Source organism: Rhinichthys klamathensis, unplaced genomic scaffold, assembly GCF_029890125.1.
Source record: "Rhinichthys klamathensis goyatoka isolate OS25496 unplaced genomic scaffold, OSU_Roscu_1.1 h1tg000294l_1, whole genome shotgun sequence".
NCBI classification, from domain to species: domain Eukaryota; kingdom Metazoa; phylum Chordata; class Actinopteri; order Cypriniformes; family Leuciscidae; genus Rhinichthys; species Rhinichthys klamathensis.
Genome location: NW_026606813.1, coordinates 25,170 through 51,633, shown reverse-complemented (window position 1 = coordinate 51,633; position 26,464 = coordinate 25,170). Strand labels below are relative to the sequence as shown.

The window sequence follows — 26,464 nt, the reverse complement described above, 5'->3', positions numbered from 1 at the left end:
GTCTTAAGGGATAAAATGATTGACTACAGGGAAACTTTAAGACGTATAACAGCTATTTGTGAGGAACAGAATTCAATTTCTGTCAGATCCTCACACAAAGCTATTGTATGACTAAATAGCACACAGGTTTTATGGACCACTTTTATGGTGCTATTTTTATTTTTGATGGTGCTGTATTTGAAGCTTGTCTACAGTACATGAAGTTAAACAGCCTTGGAAAAAGTAAGAAAAGAAAGAAGTTCCTCAACTGCTCAGCTATAAACTGAAGATGGGAATCAACTCGCCATGGGAGCTATTCTGGTAATCTGCTTTCAGCTGACGACCCTTGAGGACCGTTGAGAAGAGACTCATAGCTGACAGGAAAGCTTGTGAGGCTGAGATGGCACTTCTCTAATCTCTCTGCACCTCGGTTGACCCTCTGTACAGCTTGGGAAGTGGCAGCGATGAACACAGCGGCGATTGGCCTCATAAGCTTCTGTGACTAATCTGCATGAACACAGGAGGAGGAACAGCTGGTGAGATACAGCAAACATAACAGCCTGGAACTGATCGAAAGATGGTGCCGATTAGAGACTTCAGAAGGCCTCTTCTACCCACAGCTTCCTCAACATCGGGGACTTTAGTGGAGGCTCTTGAAAACAAGCATTTCTCAGAACCGGCACAGTTGAGAAATAATAAGCGACTGAAAATGAACATTTACTCCCCTTCATCTCATTCCCAAAGGAAGTTCTTTCATCTGTGGAACACAAAAGAAGATTATATATAATTATCACACTTGTTTCCTGTACAATGAAAGTGAGCACAAGGTGACAATCTCCAAACACGACAAGAACAGCACCATGAGAGGATCATAAAAGTCGTCCATAAGTTGTCAATTATATTTAAAGTAAAGTATTCTAAACCCATACAATTTTTGCATCCATGTTTCAATATGTTAAAAAAGCGCATGTTGTGATCCGTTACGAGTTTGAAATAAAGACACGCCCACAAAAACATGTACTTACACTATTAAAGGTACAATATGTAGGATTTTTGCAGTAAAATATCCAAAAACCACTAGGCCAATGTTATATATTTTGTTTAGTTGATTACTTACAATATCGCAAATGTTTCCAACTATTTGTAAATCGTGAGGAAATTGCGATTTTAACCAAGGAAACGGGACGTGTGAGCAGGGGTGAGGAGTCGCCAGTCAATGGCGTCATATCCGCGTTACCCTCGGTTACGCTCGTACTGCCATAGTAACCATGGCGACAGACGTGGGCAACTGGGTTATGCCTAGCAGGACGCTCACGCTGTTGTTGTTTTGTTTAAACATTATGGACCATGCCAAGCAGACTTTGAGACAGAAAGAGGACTAAAACGAAGATCAAAATCTTTCGAGATGCCGAGAGCTCCACGTGCGCGACTAACTTTGACTTGACAGAGACGCGAGTGTTGCATGTACTTTATTAGACAGGTGAGCAAATGTACACAAAACTAATCAATGATATTTAGTTCAACATGATGAAATGTTAGAATATGATCTGTATTTTATTCTAATGTTGATCTAGCTTACTGCTAGTCTCATATAGCCAACAAACAACCTAACTAACAACATTCAACACACTCAAATGCCGTTTAGTGTGATAGTGTAACTGTTAGAGCGAGTGAAGCAGCGCTGCGTTACCTCAAGTTTTATTCGTCTAATAAACTGACCCGTGTGAGTAGTAATAAAGCACTTGCGTGTAGTTTCGGTAGAAGGAAATGTCTTTATTCCTTTATATCCGTGGGACTCGCGTTGCGTGTGGCGCTAGTATACGTCTCTCATTAGCAATCGCGCCCTGCTTCATATCACAGTCATGTTAAAAACATCAATGTATTCACTCATCCATAAAAGATCCATCAGCTTGACGACAAGATCCATAATTCCGCTTAATGCTTTGCGTCATCCATATACGCCTTTGTTATTGTGAGAGGTTAGCGACCCCTGGTGGTGAAAAATCCTACATATTGTACCTTTAATTATTAAATTATTGTATATTTATATTAACATCCTATTTAAAAATAACTACAATATTACAGTAAAAACTATATTTATTATATTTTGTAAGTTATTAATAGTCAGGTTTTGGACTGTTAATGACAAATATTACTAGGTAAGATTTGTAAGCTTTTATAAGCTCGTTTCGATATAATATTTGTTTATAAGGTACAGCACATGTCAATATTTCATAAGGAAAACAATCTCTCAACTAATGCTTCCCAACCTTTTTTCGTCTGGGACCCCCTTTTTCCCAAGAAAATATTTTAGGGCCCCCCTTCACATTTAATGATATTATCGCTCTTGTAAGCTCGCAGCAATGATGACAAAATATGTTGTTTTCAAACAAACGGTATGTTTACTATAACCAGATATGTTTATGCACAAATAATAGCCTATAATATTGAAAATACAATGACAAAAACATCAGTAGGCCCTTTGTAATTTAAAAACGTAAGCCTAGGAGAAGCCTATATATTGGCCCTATTTGAAATACAAAAACAAAAATATTCACAGTGGTGTGTAGGTAAAAAAAAAGAAAGAATATAGGCTATTACTAAATGACTGCTGTACTTACAAGTTATTTGTGAGGCTTTATTTTTTACGCTTTTGGCGCTATAGCAAGCGATAATAAACTTGCGTTTATTAACAGAATAATGCGTCTTTCGGAAGAACATTGCAGCCGGAACTACTTCTCTCTCTGTACGTCTATGACGAGTCACGCAGGCACTGGGCTACTCCGCAGCGGCAGCGATCCGAACCAGTGTAAAATAGTCCCAATGTAAACACTTATTATAGGTGTACCATAGTGGTTTAGGATAAGACAAAAACACGGATTGAAAATGGATTCATGAAGAACTCGCTCATTATATACATTTTGAACAGAAAAAAGTTAAGGACTTTTATTTAATGCTCATTGCTCAAAACATTTCAAAATATGACGCGACCCCCCTGTCGGGAACCGATGCTGTAATCTACTCAGGGAACCCTGTCAGTTTGTATGTTATTATATTTAAGGTTAAAATGAACAACAGAGTCCATGATTATGTGCTGTAACTAGTGAAGAGGAAGATATGATCAGTGAACTGTTTGATGCAATCTGTCACGCTATTTTGATATAATTTGAAAGCTGAGACTGTTTCATATCAAACGTAACATAACACAAAGCGTATTGCGATTAATGGATGCCAGGCACTGCAGATAATGTTTAGTGACATTACTGAAAACAGCATAGACTAGATCAGTCGATCTTGGTTCATCAAAATAAATGAAGATTGATTCAAATTGATTAATCAATAGTGTCAGGCCAGCCCTAGCAAACACTGCAGGTGTCGTGATGATCACAGAGATCCAGCTTTAATTGCCAGATCACTCACAGATCGCATCGAGCGTGGCAGAGGCATTGCCTTCCGTCTCGCGACTCAGAGTTATTTTTATGGATAGGAAAACATTAAAATGGCTGGGAAAAAATGATAATGCCAAGCTTGGTGTGACTCTTTTTAGTGAGCAAAAACATATCTTTTCCTCTTCCAAGGAGGAAAGTCATACAAGTTTGAAATGACACTACTAAATTATGAAGATATATATTTAAATTTTTTGGTGTACTTTTCCTTTAAAATCAGCAAACAATCATTGGATATAGTATGTGATTTTCTAGGTCTTTATCCTCCATAATTTTAGACTGAATAAAAAAGAGGAAGGCACAAAAACAGATTTTCTCCCGAGGCAGTGGCCCTTATGAACCACTGAACTACATAACTGCAGAAGAACAACTTTAATAATTAAATATGCTGTTAACATGCAGCGTCTGATACACACCACACAGTTTAATCTACACTCATTCTGTACAGAGATGCTTTCATATACTGTGAATATAGTCACGGCTGTCGAGAGTGCTGGTGGAAAAGTACCATTCAAGTTTTCCAAGATACTTATGTCATATGTCACTTTATTTTTTTAAAGATTATGTTTGATAGTCAAACTCCCAAAGAACTACACTAACCATAATCCATCACCAATCAGAGAATTTTCCTGTTTCCATGGAAATGAAAATTATAACATACCCACAAAGCCAATAAAACATTGTATTCATACTTTTATAATCACGCCATTGTCATGAAATATCAGTAGTTTTAGAAGTGAATAGGTTTGCATTATTGCACCATTGGTTTCTCTTATTCCGAATCAAGTCTTTTTGGATAATGTTGTGATTTATCTTGGAGCTAGTTGGTTATATTCCATGGGTAAAATATTTTTATGAGAATTTTAAAAATTCTATGGAAAAAAAATCAATGTGAAGCCTCTGGAAAAAGTGTGCCGCCACTATTGCACTTTATTGATTTTTTTTTTTTAAACCTTGGGAGCATCTGATTTCTTGATTGAACACATTTTTTATTAGTTCAAAACACTGAAGCCTTTTTGATTTAAAATATGCACATTCAATCTTTTTGTAATCCTACACCAGTTGAACTGGGAAGGAAATTAAGCCTTTATTAACTGATTAACTCAGAAATTAACTGATCAAAAGATATTATGAATTTCCGATATACGTATCAATAGAGTTGGGGTACTCGAGCTCGCATTCGGATGCATTTTTACTCGGACTTGACTTTACTCTGGCTCAAGCCTTTGGGACTCAAAAAATGTTGGTGAGTGCCACCAAGTCCAGCGCTGTGAGAGAAATTCACCCGGGAGTAGAGGTCAACCAATAGTGGATTTACCGATAAGGATAGGCTGGACTTTCGGCAACTATTTTTCCTGTACAATGAAAGTCAGCACAAGGTGACAATCTCCAAACACGACAAGAACAGCACCATGAGAGAATCATAAATTATCAATTATATTTAAAGTATTCTATACAGTCCAATTAAAATAATGCTATTCGCTGAAAATTTTTGCATCCATGTTTCAATATGTTGCGTGCATGTGTTATCCGTTACGAGTTTGATATAAACACATGCCAACAAAAACATGTACTTATTGTATATTTATATTAACATCCTATTTAAAAATAACTGCAATATTACAGTAAAACTGTATATATTATATTTAGTAAGTTATTGATAGTTGTCATGATGGTGATGGATGAACCCAATTGCAGACAATATGCAAACACACAAGGTTTATTTATAACAGAAAACAGGGAAAACAAAACCCACGAGGGGGTAAAACAGAGGAAAGGATGGTTGACTAACAAGCAAAACAATAACTAGACTGAGAACTAGGATATACATACAACTCTTTAGAAAATACTCTTACTTGACAAGGAACTCTCAGCAATGGTACAAAACACAGGCTGGTTACACATTGATTGACAATGAACCGACACAGGACAGAAAACACGAGGGGATAAAATAGGGAACACTAATGACGAGGACAGGTGAAACTGACTAGAACATAATGACAAGACGAGGGTAACAAGGGGGCGGAGTTACATAACGAGACAACACAAGCAAATGGCCCAAACAACAGACCATGCGCTTGTACACAAAACATGGGTCTGTCATGATCCTGCCACAAGACTAAGAAAAAATCAAGGACATGATGGCAGAATCATGACAGATAGTCATGTTTTGGATAGGCTGGACTTTCGGCCTGCAGGAAGTACTGTGGACATGATTTTCATGAGTTTTCGGCTGTCTAAAATGTAGTGAACAACATCAGGACCATTTCATGGCATTTTTTGATCTCTCCGAAGCATTTGCCACTGTGAATCGAGAGCTGCTCAAGAGCTGCATAGACAAGGATTGACATTGACTATGGAAAAATACTATGGAAGTCAATAGGGACCATTAACTGTTTGGTGTCTGACATTCCTCAAATCACTGTATGTGTTTCTTTCTTCAAAATAGGTGTTCAGCTGAAGAAATAAATTCATACAGGTTTATAACAACTTGAGTTTGAGTAAATTATGACAGAATTTTCATTTTTGGGTGGAGTATCCCTTTAAACCAGTGGTTCTCAACCCTGTCCTGGCGTACCCCCAACACTGCACGTTTTCTTTGTCTCCCTAATCAAACACACCTGATTCAACTCATCAGCTCATAGGGACAAAGAAAACGTGCAGTGTTGGGGGTACGCCAGGACAGGGTTGAGAACCACTGCTTTAAACGGTCGAATACAAACAAAACTCTGTCAAAATGCCGTCTTGGAAAGTATTCTCGCAAACACAGTTAGTTTTGGAACGTAAATTATTGAGAAAGAAAACGCATGTGTAACAGTATATCGGATCTGTGCATTCGTTCTTAAAGTGACAGTAGCCTCATAAACCTGCTGTCTGTCTGTCATGTTAATCAAAGAACAGGAGACAAAAAGACTTTAATTGTAAGCATTAATCTGTATTTAATTTTTACAATGAACATTATCCACTGCTATACATTTGATAATTTTATTTAATTTCTGTAGTATTTCTTATCTGAATACTACTGAAAAACTATAGTCATGTTTATTTCATTTGTCTATTTATTCTATTGTGTATACGTGCTGTTGTTTGCAATTTGTTTATTTCTTCTTATTTCATTAGCTGACTTGTCTTTTTTTTTATAAATTTAGTTCAACGTTTTAAATAAAGCCTCCCTGTGCGGTGTGAAAGCAATTTCAACAAAATTACCCAAATTATCATATATGTCTACATGGCAATTTTCCCTGTGGTATTGAATATGAATATTTTTCAAGGTATATCAAAGTTATAAATAGCAGTATTGTGAAAGCACTAATAACTGACACACTTATTGAGTCCTGTACTGTGTGTAGTTGCTAGAGCTGACTCACAGTGACATTTACGAGGTCTTAAATGGCTGTAACTCGCAGTATGGGGCACGTGGGCCCCTCACACACCTCACACCAACAGTGACCGACTCATTGTGTGGGGGGTTTGCTTAGTACAACAACATTCTCTAAAGGTCTTCATCAATCTCCATTGTGCTGAGGGATGGTTTACGGAAAACCTGGAGTCGAATATGTGACATGAATGGAAGAATGAACCCAATTTCCCGTTAACAGTGTCAGTGGAAGGAAGGGTTTTCCGTTATTCCCGGCTGGCAGGATTGTGCTGAGTCAAGGGAAATTATACATCAGATGCTGTGATGAGAGAAGCTTAAAGAATTAAAATGTTACTGATGCATTTAATGGAAAAAGTTAACAAAAAAAAAATTATTCTTTATTTCATTTGGGGAATTTCTTAGAGGGTTGGGTATCAAGTAGCTAATTATCAAAATTTGTATAAATAAAATGGCGTTTATATAAAATGTGTTTCTTCTCCATAAATTAGGTTAATGGTTAGAAATTAGCCTTGTGTGGCTTGACTAGCCAATGTGATTGGTCAACAGGAGGGATCTAATTTAGCTTTCATGGCTCAGGATATGTTCTTCTCTTCTCCATTTTATTTTTATTAAATACGTCTGTGTTTTTGAGCGTCTCAGATCGGCTCAGTTCACATTAAATTCATTAGACATTAAACTGCATCCCTGCATGTGCTTCAATCGCGAGGCCCGTTTCAAGTGAAGCGAGTGAAACATAGCAAAGGCTACTGACACAAACACACACAATGATGTCGAGCGAAGTACCCGACTCAGCAGGTATTCTCGTAAACACAGTCGGTTATGTCTGAAGTGAACGTAAACAGTTAAGAAAGAAATCGGTTGTGTATCAGTATATTGGATCAGTGCGTTCGGTCTTAAAGTGACAGCAGCCTTTAAATACCTGATGCTGTCTCTGTCATTAATGTTAATCAAACAACAAAACAAAGCCTACAGAAAAACACATATTCATTTATATTTCATTTAACACTATAGTGTTATTTTACATTTAGGCCTAATTATTACACTTCTGTACTTGAATACTACAGTTAGACCTTACTCTATTTGTAACTATTATACTGTATTTATATTTATGATCTGAAAAATGATCCGATCCGTGACTCAAAAACCGTAATATGACCCGAAACATAAGTTTTGTGATCCGTTGAACCACTCGTTTAAAATAGTCTTTATTCAGAACCGGTTCCAGTCTCGTGAGCCGTTTCATTTGAATGAATCGGTCCAAACCACTCGATCTCAAAGTCGCAGACTCATCAGTCACAAATGGCTCACAGTCAGAGCGCTTATTAAATTAACTTTCCGTCACATCCGATCTGAAACCTCGAGCATTATTGTGCATTGTTGTAGATCAATCTAATTACTGACTGGTGATAAACCAAATTCACTGAGCAGTTCTTGGGGAGCATCCGAAAATGAAACGCATCCGGAGTGCCTCACTTGAACAGGAATTCGTTTGAAAAAGCTCTGAGAATAAGCGTTACGGCAGCACCTTGTTGAACCCCAACGGGAAGTCTCACAGGATACGCTTTTATTACACCATACCTTATTCTTAGTATAGTGAACATTAATATTCAACACTCGCTGTGAGTCCAGTGTGTTACTCTACCTGAGCTACTCTTGGGTAACTGGATTTTAGATATATATTACTCTGAATTATAATCTGCATGGATATGTAGATTCATTTCCTAAAGGCTTCTTATTAGAGCTTGTGTTTAGAGAGTAATTACTCCTGTTGTTAACTGTTGCATTAGTTATAGGCTAGAGGTTTCTGATTGTTGCTTGTGGAGAACAGGCTTTATCAGATGTAATTGAACACCTGTGTGTTTGAAAAGGAGCTTTGTGTTGGGTCAGTTTGATAGACAGGTCATATATGTGTGTGTGTGTGTGTGTGTGTGTGTGCTCAGTTACGCTGGTGTCTGATAGGCTTGGCTGTTCTGTTCCTGTCCTCAGGTAACCCTACTACACATCAACCATTTCAATGACTGACACTCGCATCTAAACAGTTTCAAGCATGAATATTTATTTCAAACGGTCATGATTGAAATAAGGGGAGCTCAATCAGCATTATTTACTTCTTTTTGTTGAGTTCGGTGCTTTATTATAAATTACATAAGTTTGCTTTATGGTACGTTTATTAGGAGTCGTGTCACATATATCGCAATACAATAATTGTGTTATAAGTTCACCCAAAATAAAAATGACTGTCGTTAGGCTACACCCCTAATGATGTTTAGACTTAATCCTGCCAAAATCATGTTGTTTAATGCCCCCGACAAACTCTAGTCCCATTTAGATGCTTATTAACAACCGCCTTAACAATTGCTGATGTATTTTATGTCTTTAGTATAAAAATGAGAAAATATATTGAGCTTGTGTTAGCCATTGAATCAAAGTCCCATTTCAAAAAGCCTATTGACTTCAGCACGATGGAACTGGAAGTGCTAAAATTCGCTTGTAATACGTCATCCTGCAGCTCTCTATTCTTCAGGGCGAAACGAGTCCAACCGATGGAAAACGTTCAGGAAACCTGTTTGAAAACAGTCATTGTTTCTGCAGTGCATGCTTACATAAGTAGTGCAGCTGGCTGAGTGTTTGTTTCTGAAGTGTACCAGATTTCTACCAATCATGAATATAAATGGGGCACTTCTCTCTTTTCTCTTCCACTTCTCATGTTACTGCGGTAGCCACCGTTGAGTCCCTTCCTCTTTCTGTGTGTGTGTGTGGCTTCATTAGGAGCCCTTTTGAAGAGGATCTAAGCACAGTGTATTTTGAGTTGTGCTAATGTACAGTCACGGAGAAGGAGCTTTGTGTGTGAGCAACTTCTTCATTTGTCATCTGCTGCTGGGAAGATGATATTGTTCTGGGCTAATGCGCATTGTGTCCTTGCTTATCATAATCTACTTCGTAAAACGTTCCTGCTGGCCTCCGTCACTCATTCCTCTTCTGACTGGCGGTGGAATATTTCGTCTTTAGATCTAGTGTTTGCTACTTTGATCTGCTTGATCCAGAGCAACTAAATGGAATAAAAGCATGAAATACTAAAAATTTTTTTTTGCACCAATATTTTTCATTAAAAAACACAACAGATTATCATGGTACAATAATTGTTTTAATCAAAGTGAAAGTGTCTGTACAGATGCAGATGGAATCAAAACAAGTTTATGATTAAATACTATTTGTTCACACTTTAATAGTTTGAATAATAGTTTAGCTCTATAATGATGCATAAGCCAATCTGACATGACAGTGATGTAAGTGAAAGTGATGTACTTTATTTGATATTATTTTGTTGGTAATGTAATAACTAACCAATATTGTGAACATAAGGCCAATTTTTTGTCCACTCTTGTCTGGTCTCATGAGTTTAAAAGCAGAAAGATAATAGATAATATGAGATAAAAGAGATGTTCATTTTACACCTCAGTTTGAAAGAACTGAACAAATGAACGTCCTAATCTGTCCATTTATTACTGCAGTGAAGGTGAGTAAAAATAAGTCCTGAGACCTTCAGTAGCGTCACGTGTGCACGATCTAGATGCAGCACAGCAGCTACTTTTATTATAAAACAAACTCAAATCTTCACAAAACACTCTAGAATGTCAGTAACATGAACAGATCAACTTAGTACTGATGAGGACATGAGGATGAGCTTATGCTGCGTTCCAGGCAGGTTTTTGAGCATGTAAATCACGACTTCAAACCACGACTTTGTAGCGTTCCAGGCCAGTCACGCCAAACTACCTGAGCGCAAGGAATTGTGGTAGCTAGATGTAAACAAACCAGCATGGCGGACCTTACGGGGCCTATGCGCATTTGTAATAATTTCTGTCGCCAAAGGTGCTTACTCCTTGTTTATTTGAGAGAAACGGAGGAAAAACGGCACATAAGGCAAGATAAGCTGTTATACCTTTTATTTTACTTTATTTGTATATTTGGAAATGTATTTGGTATTAATTTATCCTTGCACTCAATGGACTGAAAACTAGTTAACGTTATATTCTCCTAAAGTGTATTCTCACCGTGTACTGCCTGCAGAAACACTGCATCCGTAGGGGCTGCCATTGTCGTTTTGTATGGTTTTGCGGGCTATGTGACATCAGAGCTCGTAACTGGGAGTACATCGATCTAGTACGAGTTCACGGGTGGGAAGTCACGGGTTTGACTGCCGTTCCAGTGCACTTTCACGGGTAAAAGGTTGGAAAAACACGGGTTACAGGTTGCCTGGAACACGGCATTAAATACAAGAGCAAACCAATCAACTAAATGAACATCAGGTGCAAACGATAATCAAACAATGAGTAACCTAGGAGACTAAGCAGGAAAGAGGAGCAACGGAAACAGAAAACAGCAAAAACCAACCCATTGTAAAATTTAAAACACATAAAACAGGACATAAGCCTGATAATTAGCTTCAGGCAACTTTACTGGACAGTCTCCAGAGAGTCTGCTGCCACAATATCCGATGTGTTTCACACATTCACTCTCTGTGTGTGTATGTGTATTTTCTTCTCACTGGTGTAAAGTGTGATAAGACCTAAAAGCAAAGAGGAAAACAGATCAATAAAACTAGTTTGTGGTTTCAATTCATTGTATCAGTCAAATCATTAAGATTTTAGCTGGGCTCAGTGCAGGTTTCATTTATCAGCGTGTGAAGCTGCTGCTGAGGGAAAATGGCGAGTATAAATTTGTTGAGGAAACATTATCACTTCATGTGGCGGGTTGAGCATGTGATGCAGGTTTCCCCGCGTCTCCCCCCGGGCTCCCGCGGCGCAGTTAATGTGCTGGAGGAGGGGGTGGAAGCCCTTAAATTATAGATGTGTGTGTTCATGTACTGTTTGTGTTTTCCCCAGAGTGCTTGCTAAGCATGTTTGGGTTGGGAAGGCCAGTACAGATGTATCCTGTTATCTCACTTGTAACTGTGCCCACTATTGAAACAGCTTTTCTCAAATTGTAGCTATCAGGATGACTGTGTGTGTGTGTGTGTGTGTGTGTTCCTTTGGGTCTAATTAGGCTGGTCAAAGTCTCTCCATACTGCATGACTAATCAATACTGCTGCATGAAGACTCATGCAGAGACTATACCACATACACACATCGACAGTTACACACTGTACTCACAGAATGTCCTAAACCCCCCGACATTATTCTTTCCTCTTCGAAACACCTGCACATTTATACAGTGCATCTCTTGAAGAAGCCTGGAGTTGCCCGTACTATTATTAACCAAAACAGTTCTTCTAGGAGCACTTGACTAATTACCCGTGTGAAAAAGAGGTGCCCTTAATTGTATTGAATTTGCATTTGTAGTGTACTTCAAATGTACTTGCAGACAATATAATATTAATGAAATAAAAGGCCACTTAAGTGTACTTAAAGAGAGCACTATCATGACTGTTCCTTAACAGACTTAAGTACACTTTTAAAAAATAATGTCAAATTAAAAGCTTTTCCTTAAGGTACATATTAAATCATTAAGTCTTCATAATATTTCAGGGGTGTGGCAGCATTTGAAATATAATATATTTTAATTTAATTGCTTTAAACAATCATTTAAGTGTCCTAAAACATTCACACTTAAGTATATTCTTTTAAAGTATATTATTTACGTAATAGGTACTCTTTTTAAAAGTATGCTAAAGTGTACTTTTTTTTCAGAAGGATAAAACTAATGTTTAGAAAAAAAATTCCACTTCTACTCTATCATTGAAATTTTGGTATTTGGTATTCGCATCTATACGTCACTTTGGACAGCCGTCAACATTGTGAGTAAATCACTCGCTTTGCGACAAAACTTTGTGCTAGGCAAAAGTTAGTAATTTCTTGTTTTTTGTAAAATCATAAGGTAAGAGGTGAAAATAGCTATTTTTAAATTTGATAATAGGCTATATCAGCAGTTGCCAGGTTAAATCCAAAGCTACAGTGCATGATTGTTTCTAATTTGATGCTGTTGGTTAATTTTTAACTGCAGTTTTGTCTTTCTCTCTTCTGTCACTCTACACCTAATTGAATTGATATTTGTCACATGATATTGTTAGATTGGATGATGTCATCTGACCTTGCCACGCCTTGACTTTTAGTGAATTGGCGCCATGGATTTTGAACACAATTTCATTGTTATAAATAGCATTTTAAAAATAATATTAGAAAAAGAAACAATAAAACATGCAACTAAAATATCATTGTTTTTGTTTTGCATGAAGACTGGAGCATAGGTCTGTTAGAAGAATCAATAATGGAATAATTAAGTAGAAATTAAATCGTTAAATTCTTTGTGATCCCCAACCCTAGTGAAGCCTGTAACTCAAGGACTGTCGTACGGCCCATAGACTGTCTCTTAATGACACTGACAGGGCGAAAAACATGATGAGTCCTGCTCGATGCAGATTGGATGAGATCTCTGATCAATGATCATCGAATTTCCAACCCTCATTCATAAGCTGTGCAATTCATTGCTGTGGCAATATGAACTTCCTGACATTGAAGAGACTAGACGAGCTGCTTGATTTATTAATAAATGACAGAAAAGCCGATAAGTTGAAACAAGTCATTATCATAATATGGAAGTCATCGTTAGTTATTTCATATTCAAGAATTAACATTTTGAGAATAAAACACACAAATGCTTCTTCTGGGTGAAGTTTAGTTGTTTTTTAAAAAAATATATTTTTAAATAATTTACTTGTAATATAAGTAATTTATATCACCAAGCCCTGTTAAATGTATTTTATTTAAAGTCCCCCTGTAGTCAATCATTTTATCCCTTAAAACTCATCTTTGATCACCAAAATGACATGATATTTAAATCCTTTTATTCTTGAAAAAAAATTGCTTGAATGTAACTCGACACCCTTGCCTCATTTATTAGATGTGGTTCTGTGAATATGCAAATGAGCCCCGCCTCCACTCACTCACTCAGCTCAGAGATCCACTGGTTGACGATCACACGTTGATCTGATTGGTTACAAGGTCGTTTGTGACGTCATGGTGGTTCACTGCAGTTTTAAAGGCACACTATGCAGGAATTTCGTTTTTGTCAAACAGCGACCCCTAGAGTCGCTGTGGAGTACTTGTATTTAACGTTACTGTCATAAATGCCACTCACACTGAGCGTCTGCCATAGACTGGTCTCTACACTCACGGGCTGATACCCTTTTGATACCCTTTGAAGCTGTTATATTAAGGTACAAATCTTGCATAGTGTGCCTTTAAATAAGAGATCTAGCGCTAAAATGTGTTTTTGAACTCATCCTGAGCGCTCGTGTCCGCTGCTATCAGTGTCAGTGTCATCAGTGTCTCGCAGTCTTTACTTGGACGCGCTCTTCAATCTATCGCCGTTGCGGAGACTATTCATTCCGGTGAAATCACAAAATAAAATGCACACAAACTTATAAAGATTTACTTACTAGTCCATAAACAAGATCGCCAGGTCAGCATCACTGTTGCATCCAGCGCTGCTTTTTAGCTCGCGCCAACGAGTGAAAGCCCGACCGAGTGGGACTCTTGTCCGGTTCCTCACGCGGTCAGATTCTCTTTTCCTTTTCCTAGTCTCTTCCGACCGCGTTTTCTTTGCTTTTTCCATCGTCGAGTATCACGTCTGAAATGCGCGCAAGTGTCTTCGTGCTTCAAATGTTGTTGTTGATGTGTGTGACGTCGTTGCCGTAAAGCATCTCGTGATTCTCGCGAGATTTGTCGGGGGCGCTCCTCTCAAACTTGCATTGCTGGTTTTTCCAGGGGTTGTCCCCCCCAAGCTTTACTACCAGGATGATTCGCCCTACTATGAGTTTGTTTACCACCGAAATGACTTTGAAGCTGTTATATTAAGGTACAATTCTTGCATAGTGTGCCTTTAAGGAGAAAATACTCAGCAATGCTGTCGACTTATGAATTTACACATGGTTTGTCTTAAAGCATATTAAGAACACCACATGGACATATAAACAACATTAAAAGCTGGATTTTCACCACAGGGGGACTTTAAATTTGTTTTATAATTCTATTATAATTGTAGCTAAAGAAATTCAATACAGTGTTATCGCATCATATTTCCTACCTGGTGCATCAGAGATTGCGACATAAAATCTTTAATGAATTGAAACCGTGACCATAAAGCCAATATAAAAACTGAACCATGATAAATTTGACATCTTTAAACCCGTAATGACCTCTTTGACCTCTCTGTCACCATGTTTCTAACTCTCATTTCCTCCTCCCGTTTGTGTTTCAGGTGAAAGCGCTCAATCGTTTGGCTGCACAAGGATTCAAAGGTCATGCTGTGCTTTGAAGGGACAAGAAGAGACACTAAATAAAAAGGTTGAGAGAGAGCAGAAGGTGGACAGCAGCCGCTATCATGTCTCGTCATCACAGCCGAGCCACCAGCGTGGAGGAGAAGGGGGCCACGCCCATCCACAAGAGCTCCACCCCTTTACACAAAAGCTCCACCCCCACCCACAAGAGCGCGTCCTCCTCCTCTTCGTCTCAGAGAGACAGTCGACAGGTGAGAGCGACTTTTTGAAATTTGAAATTGACTTTTCGCAAAGACCCGCCCCTTTTAGTGACTGTTGCTGTGTTCGACAAGCCACGCCGCTCTCACGCCACACATCATGTTCTCACGCAGTGAAAAATATATTGCGGAGCAGAGAGGACACTGACAACACGTCGACCGATATGACAGAGCAAGTTACTTTATGAAACAAAGTCTCAACTTTCAAATTTGGTAATTTTTGTAAGAAATTTAAACAATAAATGCCGTTTTGTGGCTCTTGAATGTGTCTGACAGATCACTGTACGGCTCAGTTAAAGCTGGTCGGGAACCGATCATCTCTTCCTTCTAGTTCATTTATATCATCAAATAAACATGAATGAACATCAGAAGGAATGTTGTTTCAACCGCGGAAAGACGTCAGTAGTACACACCGTTTATCAAGTTTCAAGGCCACCGACATTATATCTACTAACTCTCCTGACTGCTTTGTCGGACTAAACGTCAGATTCGGCGGATGGCGGATTATGATTGGTCAGATCGCCTGTCAATCAAACTCCCTGCGAAGGGTCAATTGTTCGTGAAGCAACCGTTACCCTCGGCTTATTCACCATGGTAAAATTAATGATTTTAATTAATGTAATGCATGGATGAGTATATCCACACAAAACAATTGACCCTCAATACATCTAAAATAAAAACATAGTAGATTTTATAGAGCTAATCAACATAAATATTGATTTAGTCATTATAAAATAATTATTTCTGTCATAATTATTAATAACCGCCATTTTACAGGAATAGGGTCTACAGAATAACGTTAAAGTGTTAAAATATTGGTAATTCTAGCTTCACGCTCATAGTTTTGATTAAAATTCATCACATCCGGTCGGCCGGTCGCATACGGTCTAGCCGCAGAAGTTATTTCAACACATCCGAAATTTCCTTATATGCATATTACTACATAATACATAATACATACTACTCTCCATTGGAAATGGATGACTTCCAGTCCGATGGCTGTTGTTTGTTGTATGCAGTGGAAAGAACTAATGGTTCCCTTAGGTTGCATTCTGGTTGCATTCACATTGACGTAAGCCAAGCTTGTTTTTGTGACTTTTATTTTGACTGCGCTGGGAACGCCAGAGACTGAGCAAACAAACAGTGCTCAATGTGCTCTGTGTTCATTAGTTTACGATCTGTCCAACAGTCCTGTCTAATACGCTATTAGATAGAACTGTTATACATAGAAAGTAGACTGTAATGTTGCTAGCTAAGCAGAAATACATAATCAAGTTTCGCTTGATCCCCTCAAAGTTGCGTTGGATTTTCTCCTTAGTGTAAAGGTTAAGAGCTTCATCTATCACTGTTTTCCTTGTTCATAGAGTTAGTTTGTGGAGTAAATATATAGGCTATAATCTGTGTGTTTACACAGCTTTTTTTTAAATGGCGGGTGCTGGTGTTTCGCGTGCGTTCGGCCAATCAAACTAACGTCACTGGTAGTTCCTTTAGTGATGGTTTAGACCTACTCTGAAGTAGGAGCTCAATTATTACCTCCAAAAGGAGTTCCTAGAACTGAATCGTTCCCAGTTCCTGTGGTGTGAACATGCCAAAATCCAGGAACTTCCGGCAATAGTTGTAGGAACTATGAAAAGGTTCCTCCGGTGCGAAAGCCCCTAGTGACCGCTCACTTTTTCAGAGTTGTTCAGGAAATATTTTTCCCATTGTTTTGTCCATGAGGATTAAAAAACACATCAACAAAGCTCCAATATTAACCACATGATGGTCTCATTCCTCTCAGCTGACTTGGTTGGTTTATGACAATAAAGTATGTTAAAGCCAGTTACAGACAAGAACTGCCCACTGAGACAGAAAAGGGCTGCTAAATCAATAATTACTATAATAGATTGAATTTCAACAAAGTAGGACCTCATTCAAGTCTTCACAAACTCTGTAGGAGCAACTGAAGAAATTTGTAAACATTCGGAATAGACTTTGTAGTCATCATTTACGTTTATTTTATCCTATTTGCCTATTATCCAATACTTTTGCTGACAGAATACAATAAATAAATAGTTTTGAATTGATAGAAAGAGTAGTCGCTACATAATGTGACACAACTGGTCAATACAGATGATACTGATTATTACACTTCAGGAAGAGGGCAAATAAGCCTCAACTCTCTGTCACTGTGGCGACAGAAGGAGCTGAATATCAGATATTATTAACATGAACTAATGAGCGTTGTTTCTAAAGCAGCCATCAGCATTCTGATGCTCACATTTACCCATACAAAAAAAGAAGTATACTTCAAGTCAGTGGCGTAACAAGCCAACAACGGGCCCTATATGCAGGATTATCAAGGCGGGCCCCCCTACTACAGCACGTGATGACGCAATGTCCACGAGTCGGCTAACATTACCATGAATAGGACAGGATAGGATCATAGGCTACATTCACACTGCAGGCTGAAACGACACAGATCCGATCTTTTCAAATGCGACCCAGGCCACTTGGGTATGTGGTCCAAATCCGATATGTATCCGATCTTTTTAAATGCGACTTCAATCTGAACGGCCAGGTCACTTGTATCCGACCCGCGCGTCATTGATATGCGACAAACGTCATAATTCTGCGTTGAAGTAGGCGGGAATTGACCGTTGAGTACTCTTCTGCGCATGCGGGTCACTTCTGGGTCATTTCATGTTCACACAGGAGATCGCATTTAATTGGAAATGTGAACGGCCTTGCAAAAAAAAAAAATTTTTTCAAAAAATCGGAATTGAGCATTAAGCCCCTGCAGTGTGAACGCAGCCATAGAGACACAACATATAAAAGATGAGATGACTGACAAAATCAGGAGTAGCCTACGCGCACTACAACAACAAAAAAAACACTGGTGACGGCGCACCATAACACAGTGTTACACACTGCTATGCCAACGGTCGCTTCAAGTCCTTCACTCTCTTGCTCCAGCTCGATCTCCCCCTCCTGTGCTATCTTTTTAAAGAAGCTTCATATTTTTGGTAATTTACTCATTCATTTCTCAAAATGCTCTTTTCGTTTTTGGTTTTGAAAGCAACTTTTTGTAACTTGACGACTCCATATCGATATTGTCTGTCTCAAGTTAAACTTTTTTAATGTTTTGCACGCAATACGCAAGTTCATTTAACGTTACCGACCCAGGGATTCCCCAGTCCCAATTGGAAACAAATTACACCAAAATCCATCATTGTTCCTTTCACACATGTATTTAATGATCTGTAAAATATGTTGCTGTCATTTATTTATTCAAATAAATTTGCGATAAAGTAAAATGCGATCAGACTAAAAGTAGTTAAATGCGACAGGGGTCCCCGGCTGTCAATCAATATCTTCCAGCCACCCTGGCCCCTGATTGGTCTGGGCCCGTAAGCAACCGCGTACCCTGCTTACCTATAGTTACATCTGTGCTTCAAGTTCATTTCATTAAAGTGGCCATGAAACGGAAGTAGGAACTTCCTTATTGTGACGAATATCTGAGGGATAGGCTTTACAACTTTTACTTGTATTTTAAGTGTAAACTATAGTTTACATTCAAGTTTTTCTTTTGTATTGCAACCCACTGTGAGCGACACTAATTTACTCTCATACTTCTAACCCACTTTTTAGTTTATGAATTTGCACTTTGAAGTCTAATCTCAATAAACTACTACTACTACGTTTAGTTTAAGTTAACTATTTAAGTATACATTTTTATACTTAAAATAAACCTTTGACTGTAATTGAAGTAGGCTTACGGTTAACTTATTCATGCCAATGATTTATACACTCACCTAAAGGATTATTAGGAACACCTGTTTAATTTCTCATTAATGCAATTATCTAATCAACCAATCACATGGCAGTTGCTTCAATGCATTTAGGGGCGTGGTCCTGGTCAAGACAATCTCCTGAACTCCAAACTGAATGTCAGAATTGGAAAGAAAGGTGATTTAAACAATTTTGAGCGTGGCATGGTTGTTGGTGCCAGACGGGCCGGTCTGAGTATTTCACAATCTGCTCAGTTACTGGGATTTTCACGCACAACCATTTCTAGGGTTTACAAAGAATGGTGTGAAAAGGGAAAAACATCCAGTATGTGGCAGTCCTGTGGGAGAAAATGCCTTGTTGATGCTAGAGGTCAGAGGAGAATGGCCAGACTGATTCAAGCTGATAGAAGAGCAACTTTGACTGAAATAACCACTCGTTACAACCGAGGTATGCAGCAAAGCATTTGTGAAGCCACAACACGCACAACCTTGAGGCGGATGGGCTACAACAGCAGAAGACCCCACCGGGTACCACTCATTTCCACTACAAATAGGAAAAAGAGGATACAATTTGCAAGAGCTCACCAAAATTGGACAGTTAAAGACTGGAATAATGTTGCCTGGTCTGATGAGTCTCGATTTCTGTTGAGACATTCAGATGGTAGAGTCAGAATTTGGCGTAAACAGAATGAGAACATGGATCCATCATGCCTTGTTACCACTGTGCAGGCTGGTGGTGGTGGTGTAATGGTGTGGGGAATGTTTTCTTGGCACACTTTAGGCACCTTAGTGCCAATTGGGCATCGTTTAAATGCCACGGGCTACCTGAGCATTGTTTCTGACCATGTCCGTCCCTTTATGGCCGCCATGTACCCATCCTCTGATGGCTACTTCCAGCAGGATAATGCACCATGTCACAAAGCTCGAATCATTTCAAATTGTTTTCTTGAACATGACAATGAGTTCACTGTACTAAAATGGCCCACACAGTCACCAGATCTCAACCCAATAGAGCATCTTTGGGATGTGGTGGACCGGGAGCATCGTGCCCTGGATGTGCATCCCACAAATCTCCATCAACTGCAAGATGCTATCCTATCAATATGGGCCAACATTTCTAAAGAATGCTTTCAGCACCTTGTTGAATCAGTGCCACGTAGAATTAAGGCAGTTCTGAAGGCGAAAGGGGGTCAAACACAGTATTAGTGTGGTGTTCCTACTAATCCTTTAGGTGAGTGTATATGAGATAAAGAAACTCTTTTGCTTCTTTTGCTATTTGATGTAATGTTTTGTGATGAGATTTTAAAATGATTTATTCTGATAATGGCTTCAAAAAATTTAAATGTGACACCTGGCATTTTGTTTATTTATTTATTCTATTTATTTGTATTCATTTGTAAGGGACCATGTTCATTATTAAACATACATGTTTCCATTTGACGCGACTGTGTGTCCCAGAGTTAATGTTCATCTGCAGTTGTTCATGCACTTTATTCAGGACATCCAGTCGAACAAGGAATATTTCAATAACTGTGATGCATTTGCAAGTCTTTTTCAGAATAAAACAACCAGAATATGCAACTTATTCAGAAAGTGATGTGCGTGTACACATGGTGTTAAACACCTCACAGTATCTTCTAAAAGTGTATGCTATAAAATCGAATACTTTTCTCCCAACTCATGCGTGTTTGTAGATAATGCGTTCACTCAGTCGAGCCTCACTGGTCTGATGTGTGTTTAATGATGTTTCTAATGAGTTTGGCATTTTGATCAGTCAGTTGAAATTAGCTGTAAACACTTTCGATCCAAAAGCTTTTTTTTTTTAATTTAATTTAATTTATTTTTAGCTTTTTTCGCAAACTAATATTGACTGCTAAATCAGGACTGTGTGTGCCGGTGGTAATCATGAAATTATTCTATCACTCGTTACAGAACTGCAGACAGTTACCCGACCATTTTAACATAAAATAAATTATTTATTTAAGTCTTATTGTATTACTCTTTTAGGTTTTTTGTTTCTCTAAAGCACTTAGTGTACTTCAGTCAAAACAGAAATTATTCTCATACCCCAATTTCCAAAAGTTAGAGCAGGGTATTCACAAGATCATACAATCATCTTGAGCAATCAACAAAGCATCTGCGATAAATGTATAACAAAATTTAATCCGTTTTTAAACACTTCATGTAGTAATGGGACTACATGATATTCATATTATATTATATTCATTTAATCTTTCGTTCATTCATTCATTGATTCATTCATTCTAACTCTCTCAATATTTGTGTCTCGTGTTTATTATTAGTGTTAATGAATGATTAATGGCTTTTACATTTCCACTGGTTTGGTTTTCTTCTATCTGATGGTGTCCCTGTGTAGGAGACGGATAGCTGGGAGATCATCGAGGGCCTGAGGATCGGGCAGACTCATGTGCAGAGGCCAGAGAAGCACGAGGGCTTCATGCTGAAGCGGAGGAAATGGCCCCTGAAGGGCTGGCACAAGGTTAGAGCCGAAAACCAACAAACCAGTCTGATCCCGCTGCTCTGATTCACTGGTTTTAGTGAGTTTGGGAGTTTTCCAGGCTGGGAGACCAGCTAAACCAGCTTAAACCACTTAAGACCAGCAATCTGTTTACAGGGTTTGTACAAGGTGTTTAAAGTGTTGAATGTGACTTTTTGAAACTTAAGTTCTGGAAAACCCGTGAACTGTTTTTTTAAATCTTTTTTTTTTTAACAGTTTTTCCTTTTTTGTACACATCAAGGAGGTGAAAAAAGTAAAGAAAAAAATTAAAAGAAGAAAAAAAGAAGTAAAGAAAAAAAATTAACAACAAGAGCACAACCATTAATACATGAGGTCTTACAAGGAGTCAGTAACTATGTGATACAAGCAGAACTTGTGGCACAGTTCTAAAAGTCTACTAATTATTAATTATTATTTTTTTGTGTTTATTATTTTTCCAGTAACTGAAGAAAAGAGCCATATTTTTGAAGAGGAACTTGAAAAGTGCTTGAATTATTAAAATACATGATATTTCCACAAACTAAGTGTAAATCTGAGATATAGAGCTATTTCACATGATATTAAAGGTCCCGTTCTTTGTGATCCCATGTTTCAAACTTTAGTTAGTGTGTAATGTTGTTGTTAGAGTATAAATAATATCTGTAAAATTATAAAGCTCAAAGTTCAATGCCAAGTGAGATATTTTATTTATTTTATTTTATTATGGTTGGGGGGATCTTACATTCGCCTCTTTACATATCGATGACCCGCCCAACGGGGGAAAGCGATTACATGCGCGCTTCTTACATGCGCTTTTTGAGGCACACACACACGCACACTAGCACACACACGCAAGGTCTCTCGCTCTCTCCCTCTCTGTCGTGCGCGCGCTACACAGTTTGAACATATTCACGTAGCCTTTCGAAAACCGGGACATTCAGTGTCCCGGGAGAGTGCATACATTTCCCGGGACAAGTTATTAAAAAGAAGGACAATCCCGGTAAAACCTGGACAGGTGGCAACCCTATTCGGACCTGGTACGAAACAGCAGACTTGTAGGCTATTAATAAATAATGGATACATACAAGCAGATGACAAATACGTTATAATAACCGTAATAAACTATACCTGTTCCATCTCTATACAGCACTCTGACTCTGTAGGCATTATTGTCCGACTCGAAATAAACACCGTTACTGAGAGTTTCTGATATTATCATCATTCCGTGAGATGAAATTGTCCTGAGAGACTGAGCGCGAGCTCATGAAGCTCCGCCCCCTGTGCCGGCAGCAGCAGCTTATTTGCATTTAAAGGGCACACACTAAAACAGCGCGTTTTTCGAGATGGTTCTCAATGCAGTACATGAAATCCACGGGGAGGAGTCGGATCCAGATCCGACTCCTCCCACCTTACATATACCTAAACCTACCCATCTCCGCCCCCTAATCCCTAAACCCACCCCTAATCCTACCCATCTCCACCCCTTGGATCTTGATCCGGCTCCTCCCCGTGGATCTCATGTACTGCATTGAGGTGCTACTGCGTTTTTCTGAGCCACAAAAAATGACAATTTAAACATGCTGTAAAAAATGATCTGTTGGGTATTTTGAGCTGAAACTTCACATACACATTCTGGGGACATCAGAGACTTATTTTACATCTTGTGAAAAGGGGCATAATACGGGACCTTTAAGTTTCATGATAAGTATATAATACAACTTTCATTCTTCAGGTCAATCATATATTCATGGAAAAAATCAGTTGGAATAAGGAAGGCGATATCTTTGTCATAGTATCGTTTCAGTGGTTAAGGGGATTTGCCATGCTTGACGCTGGTCAATGGATTGATCTCTGTGAAGTGAAACATCAGATGCTATTTATATATGTAATTTGAGTATATTTAAAAAAAAAAAAAAATACAGATATTGTTTGATAAGTGCTAATTGTAGTCCTTGAAATCTAAAAAAAGTAGTGCTTGAAAAGTCCTGCAATTTCATTTTACCGAATCTGTACGAACCCTGTGTTTATTCTTGGTGTTAAAGAGCTTATTTGTTTGAATATTAATAGTATTTAAATTTCCATTGGTTTGTTTTTCTTATATTTCACCCTTTATTCCTTATTATGTGTATTTACAGTAAATATTCATTGAACTAATACTGTTTCCTTCTGTCTTCTACACAGCGTTTTTTCGTTCTGGATAATGGGATCCTGAAGTACTCCAAGTCTCCCGTGGACGTGAGTGTGTTCGGGGTTGTGAGTGTGTTCGGGGTTCGGGGTTGTGAGTGTGTTCGGGATTGTGAGTGTGTTCGGGGATGTGAGTGTGTTCGGGGTTGTGAGTGTGTTCGGGGCTGTGAGTGTGTTCGGGGTTGTGAGTGTGTTCGGGGATGTGAGTGTGTTCGGGGATGTGAGTGTGTTCGGGGTTGTGAGTGTGTTCGGGGATGTGAGTGTGTTTGGGGATGTGAGTGTGTTCGGGGTTGTGAGTGTGTTCGGGGTTGTGAGTGTGTTCGGGGTTGTGAGTGTGTTCGGGGTTGTGAGTGTGTTCGGGGTTGTGAGTGTGTTCGGGGTTGTGTTCGGGGATGTGAGTGTGTTCGGGGTTGTGAGTGTGTTCGGGGTTGTGAGTGTGTTCAGGGTTGTGAGTGTGTTCGGGGTTCGGGGTTGTGAGTGTGTTCGGGGATGTGAGTGTGTTCGGGGTTGTGAGTGTGTTCGGGGTTGTGAGTGTGTTCGGGGTTGTGAGTGTGTTCGGGGATGTGAGTGTGTTTGGGGATGTGAGTGTGTTCGGGGTTGTGAGTGTGTTCGGGGTTGTGAGTGTGTTCGGGGATGTGAGTGTGTGGGGATGTGAGTGTGTTCGGGGTTGTGAGTGTGTTCGGGGTTGTGAGTGTGTTCGGGGTTGTGAGTGTGTTCGGGGTTGTGAGTGTGTTCGGGGTTGTGTTCGGGGATGTGAGTGTGTTCGGGGTTGTGAGTGTGTTCGGGGATGTGAGTGTGTTCGGGGTTGTGAGTGTGTTCGGGGTTGTGAGTGTGTTCGGGGTTGTGAGTGTGTTCGGGGATGTGAGTGTGTTCGGGGTTATGAGTTCGGGGTTGTGAGTGTGTTCGGGGTTGTGAGTGTGTTCGGGGATGTGAGTGTGTTCGGGGTTGTGAGTGTGTTCGGGAATGTGAGTGTTTTCGGGGATTTGAGTGTGTTCGGGGTTGTGAGTGTGTTCGGGGTTGTGAGTGTGTTCGGGGATGTGAGTGTGTTCGGGGTTGTGAGTGTGTTCGGGGTTGTGAGTGTGTTCGGGGTTGTGAGTGTGTTCGGGGTTGTGAGTGTGATCGGGGATGTGAGTGTGTTCGGGGTTGTGAGTGTGTTCGGGGTTGTGAGTGTGTTCGGGGTTGTGAGTGTGTTCGGGGTTGTGAGTGTGTTCGGGGTTGTGAGTGTGTTCGGGGATGTGAGTGTGTTCGGGGATGTGAGTGTGTTCGGGGATGTGAGTGTGTTCGGGGATGTGAGTGTGTTCGGGGATGTGTGTGTGTTCGGGGTTGTGAGTGTGTTCGGGGTTGTGAGTGTGTTTGGGGTTTTGAGTGTGTTCGGGGATGTGAGTGTGTTCGGGGTTGTGAGTGTGTTCGGGGTTGTGAGTGTGTTCGGGGTTGTGAGTGTGTTCGGGGATGTGAGTGTGTTCGGGGATGTGAGTGTGTTCGGGGTTGTGAGTGTGTTCGGGGTTGTGAGTGTGTTCGGGGATGTGAGTGTGTTCGGGGATGTGAGTGTGTTCGGGGTTGTGAGTGTGTTCGGGGTTGTGAGTGTGTTCGGGGTTGTGAGTGTGTTCGGGGTTGTGAGTGTGTTCGGGGTTGTGAGTGTGTTCGGGGTTGTGAGTGTGTTCGGGGTTGTGAGTGTGTTCGGGGTTGTTGTGAGTGTGTTCGGGGTTGTGAGTGTGTTCGGGGTTGTGAGTGTGTTCGGGGTTGTGAGTGTGTTCGGGGTTGTGAGTGTGTTCGGGGTTGTGAGTGTGTTCGGGGATGTGAGTGTGTTCGGGGTTGTGAGTGTGTTCGGGGTTGTGAGTGTGTTCGGGGATGTGAGTGTGTTCGGGGTTGTGAGTGTGTTCGGGGTTGTGAGTGTGTTCGGGGTTGTGAGTGTGTTCGGGGTTGTGAGTGTGTTCGGGGTTGTGAGTGTGTTCGGGGTTGTGAGTGTGTTCGGGGATGTGAGTGTGTTCGGGGTTGTGAGTGTGTTCGGGGTTGTGAGTGTGTTCGGGGTTGTGAGTGTGTTCGGGGATGTGAGTGTGTTCGGGGATGTGAGTGTGTTCGGGGATGTGAGTGTGTTCGGGGTTGTGAGTGTGTTCGGGAATGTGAGTGTGTTCGGGGATTTGAGTGTGTTCGGGGTTGTGAGTGTGTTCGGGGTTGTGAGTGTGTTCGGGGATGTGAGTGTGTTCGGGGATGTGAGTGTGTTCGGGGATGTGAGTGTGTTCGGGGTTGTGAGTGTGTTCGGGGTTGTGAGTGTGTTCGGGGTTGTGAGTGTGATCGGGGATGTGAGTGTGTTCGGGGTTGTGAGTGTGTTCGGGGTTGTGAGTGTGTTCGGGGTTGTGAGTGTGTTCGGGGTTGTGAGTGTGTTCGGGGATGTGAGTGTGTTCGGGGATGTGAGTGTGTTCGGGGATGTGAGTGTGTTCGGGGTTGTGAGTGTGATCGGGGATGTGAGTGTGTTCGGGGTTGTGAGTGTGTTCGGGGTTGTGAGTGTGTTCGGGGTTGTGAGTGTGTTCGGGGATGTGAGTGTGTTCGGGGTTGTGAGTGTGTTCGGGGTTGTGAGTGTGATCGGGGATGTGAGTGTGTTCGGGGTTGTGAGTGTGTTCGGGGTTGTGAGTGTGTTCGGGGTTGTGAGTGTGTTCGGGGTTGTGAGTGTGTTCGG

At 40.0% G+C, this 26,464-nt stretch overlaps 1 protein-coding gene across 1 annotated transcript in view; it reads left to right on the top strand.

Moving 5' to 3' along the window:
• osbpl6 (oxysterol binding protein-like 6) overlaps positions 1 to 26,464 on the top strand; it is a gene marked incomplete at its 3' end in the record, with an annotated part of 59,591 nt that overhangs the window by 8,373 nt on the left and 24,754 nt on the right. The window contains exons 2-4 of the mRNA XM_056269912.1: positions 15,064 to 15,333; positions 21,487 to 21,609; positions 23,788 to 23,841. Of these exons, the coding sequence (XP_056125887.1) occupies positions 15,187 to 15,333; positions 21,487 to 21,609; positions 23,788 to 23,841 (324 nt within the window). The remainder of the gene's footprint in view (positions 1 to 15,063; positions 15,334 to 21,486; positions 21,610 to 23,787; positions 23,842 to 26,464) is intronic.